The sequence below is a fragment of the Corvus brachyrhynchos genome, unplaced genomic scaffold (assembly GCF_000691975.1).
Source record: "Corvus brachyrhynchos isolate BGI_N302 unplaced genomic scaffold, ASM69197v1 scaffold85, whole genome shotgun sequence".
NCBI classification, from domain to species: domain Eukaryota; kingdom Metazoa; phylum Chordata; class Aves; order Passeriformes; family Corvidae; genus Corvus; species Corvus brachyrhynchos.
This window is the reverse complement of record NW_008238634.1, coordinates 229,507-232,794: the sequence shown is the minus strand read 5'-3', so window position 1 is coordinate 232,794 and position 3,288 is coordinate 229,507. Positions and strand designations below refer to the sequence as shown.

The 3,288-nt window shown below is 54.8% G+C and overlaps 1 protein-coding gene across 1 annotated transcript in view; it reads left to right on the top strand.

Moving 5' to 3' along the window:
* Window positions 1-1,887: 1,887 nt before the first annotated feature.
* Window positions 1,888-3,288, top strand: part of SPR (sepiapterin reductase (7,8-dihydrobiopterin:NADP+ oxidoreductase)) — a gene marked incomplete at its 5' end in the record, with an annotated part of 4,902 nt that continues 3,501 nt past the window's right edge. The window contains one exon of the mRNA XM_017737393.1: window positions 1,888-1,916. Coding sequence (XP_017592882.1) covers window positions 1,888-1,916 — 29 coding nt within the window. The remainder of the gene's footprint in view (window positions 1,917-3,288) is intronic.

Sequence of the window (3,288 nt, the reverse complement as noted above, 5' to 3'; positions counted from 1 at the left end):
CCCGCAGCAGCCAGCCCGGAATGCCAGGGGCTCCGCAGGCTGATTCACAGGGATGGCGCCCCGGGCAGGTGCCCTCGCCTGGCCCTGGCTCCCTGGCGTTTGTTGCCCCCACGTGGATCCGTCCACATCGCCACGAAATATTCCAGTCTTACCGCCAGGTACTCCTGCAGGATAAATCCACATTTTCCAGCCACAGAGCTCGGTGCTTGAAGTCCCGCTCTGTGTTACGTTTAAGGACTGAAATCGAGTTTTAAGCCTAATATTATTGTGTGTTCCCCAAATCCCTGTTGGGACACACCTGGATGTTCCTAAACACAGCTTTTGTTTTCTCATGTGTTTTATTCCGCCTTTTCATCTGAATACTGGAAAATATCTCAGACAGACTGAAGATGGATTTCAGCCATGGAGTTCTGGCTTCAGCCTTGGAGGAGGATTTTTCAAATCTGAGTTTCTGCTTTAATTAAATACAGCTCAGGGATCTCTGGTGGCAATTTTGGGGCGAAGATCTTTTGGCAAGCTGTGCATTTCTAAAGTGCTCCCAAATCCCACATGGAATGGCTTAGCTTCACTGAGGCAGGATTTGAAGAGCAAAGAGGTGAATCCCCACCCCAGGGCTGCTCCAAATGGGAATTCTGTGCTTGGGGCTGTAGGATGGCAAAGGAGGGGCCACAATTTATGAGCAGGAGGGAGATCCCACCTCTCATCCCAAAATGAGGGGAGATTTCCTCCCTGCACACTCCACTTCTCATCACAGACAGCTGCAGGAGCGAGGATCCTGCTGTGCCACTCAGCCCATCCCATTATCCTTCCTGCCGTAAATCCAGCTGGATACAGCCGGAGCCAGGATCACCCGAGCCATGGTGTCCCTGGGAGGTGACACAACGAGCTGCGAACACGATGGGGCCCCACAGCTGGGGTGGCCTTCGGGCCACTCAACCAACAGCAGAGCTCAGGAGTGAGGCCACACCCGCCCTGCCCGCAGCCCCAGGGAGCCACGGTGACAACAGCCAGGGTGCCACGTGCCAGCCCACCCCTGCTGCGGAGCCACGGTGACAACAGCCAGGGTGCCAAGTGCCAGCCCAGCCCTGCTGCAGAGCCACGGTGACAACAAGTGCCAGCCCTGCCCTGCTGCGGAGCCACGGTGACAACAGCCAGGGTGCCAAGTGCCAGCCCTGCGCTGCTGCCGTGGGACAGAGATCCCCAGGGATCCTGGGGTGCTCCTCCTGAAAGCTGTTGGTGCCAGTCCTGTGCCCAAGGAGTTCAGAGCTTCCTCTCCGAGGAGCCCTGGCAGTGTCCCAGCAGGGCATTCCCAGCTCCATGGCATTCCCACTGCCCTGGGATGGGCTTTCCCCTCTGGAAACCCTCCTGGCTTTCCCTGGAAGGGGCTGCCCACAGATCCCTCTGGATTTGTGATGTCACTGACACAGGGCAGGGGTGGAGTGCCCATCCCTGGAGGGATTTAAAGCCCTGCGGATGTGGCACTTGGGGACACGGGGCAGTGCTGGCCTGGACAGTGCTGGGGATGGTTGGACTCCCAGAGCGCTTTTCCAAGGCTGAGGAGTCTGGGGTTCCCTGACACCAAGTGCTGCTTCTCCCAACTACATCCCAAGCCTGACCACTGATGGGAGAGTTTTGTGGATTTCCTGCTGTTCTGGATCCAGCTCCATCTGCCCCTGGTTCTGTGAAGGCCGAGAGGTGCCTGCCCTGTGTTGTCCCAGCACCAGAGAATTCCATGGGATCCGTCCACGTCACCACTGGGGTTTGGAGTGCACTGAGACCCCCTGTGCCAGGGTGGGAGGGATGTGGAGCAACTTCTGGAGTTTTAGAGATTGACCTTCCCTGTGAGGGTGGGGAGGGGCTGGGCTGGAATTGCCAGAGCAGCTGGGGCTGCCCCTGGATCCCTGGCAGTGCCCAAGGCCAGGCTGGACAGGGTTTGGATCCATCTGGGATAGTGAGGTGTCTCCCTGCCCATGGCAGGAGGGGGAACGGGATGGGCTTTCAGACCCCTTCCCACCCAAAGCATTCTGGAATTCCGTAACTTCCCTGCAGTTCTGCCCTTCAGTTTCAGCTCTGGGCTCATTTGGTCACCAGCTCCTTCCCCCTGATATTTTATGGGATTTTTACCTGACTTCAGCACAAGCAACTTTTATCAGCTAAAAATAAAATCCTTCCTGAACCCTCACTCCTGCTTAGAACCACAGAATGGTTTGGGTTGGAAAGGACCTTAAAGCCCATCCCATTCCAAACCCCTGCCACGGGCAGGGACACCTTCCACCAGCTGTTCCAAGTCCCCTTGAGTGCTTCCAGGGATCAGGAATCTCCTGATGGAAGAACTGGGTGGCTGGAAGGAAAGCCCAGCAAACGCTGCCCATTCCCAGTTGGCCCAGCTCCGTGTGGGGTGCCAGGCTGGGAAGCAGGGCAGGAATCGTGATGGATGCAGGAGACTGGAGCTGCCAAAGTGGGAAGGGGGGAACTGGCAGTGACTGAAGCAAGTTCTGCCATCAAGAAGCTACTTGTGAAAAAAATACACATTTGCTGTCTTATTTTTTTGCTGATGATCTTAATTTCACCGAATGTGTAAGATTTGCTTTAGCAAAACAAATACCACTCTTGGGTTTTTGCCACGCCATGAATTTTTAATGCTTTATTAGAGCGCTGGAGGGTTCCAGCCCAGTCTGTGGCTGCTTAATTGAGTGAAATCCCACTCCATTACCTGCCTGGAACCATCTGGCCTCGGGATTGAACAGCTGGGAATGCAAGCCCTGCTGCCAGCTCATTCCATACAAACCAGGTGTTCTTTGGAAAAACCCTCCCTGAAAGTTGTCTGCACCCCCATGCACAGAGATATTTACTTTTGAAAAGGATTTTAGGGCTTTTTGTGATCTGACAGGGCGTTCACTTCCTAGTAAAGTAGCAGTGCTGGGTGCCAAAAACTGGGATTGCAGAGGGAAAAGGAGAGGGAAGGCTTTGTTGGAGCGTGGTCCTGCAGGAGCGGCAGGGGGCAAGGGGACAAGGCTGAGCAGGTACAATGAAAGGGAATTTACATCCACGCTGAGGGGAAAAAAAAATACATATATATAAAAGGATTAAAAATTGATTTAAAAATATTTGTAAAATACAGTGAAAACTGCATTGAAAAGGGGGAGAGGCCAAGGACGGCCACGCTGTGGGCAGGCGGAGCCCGGCGCTCCAGGGACGCAGCCATATTACCAGACTGTTTCCGTTCCTGTTCCTGTTGCTGGCTCCGATCCCGATCCCGTTGCTGTTCCTGTTCCCGGGCCCGTTCCC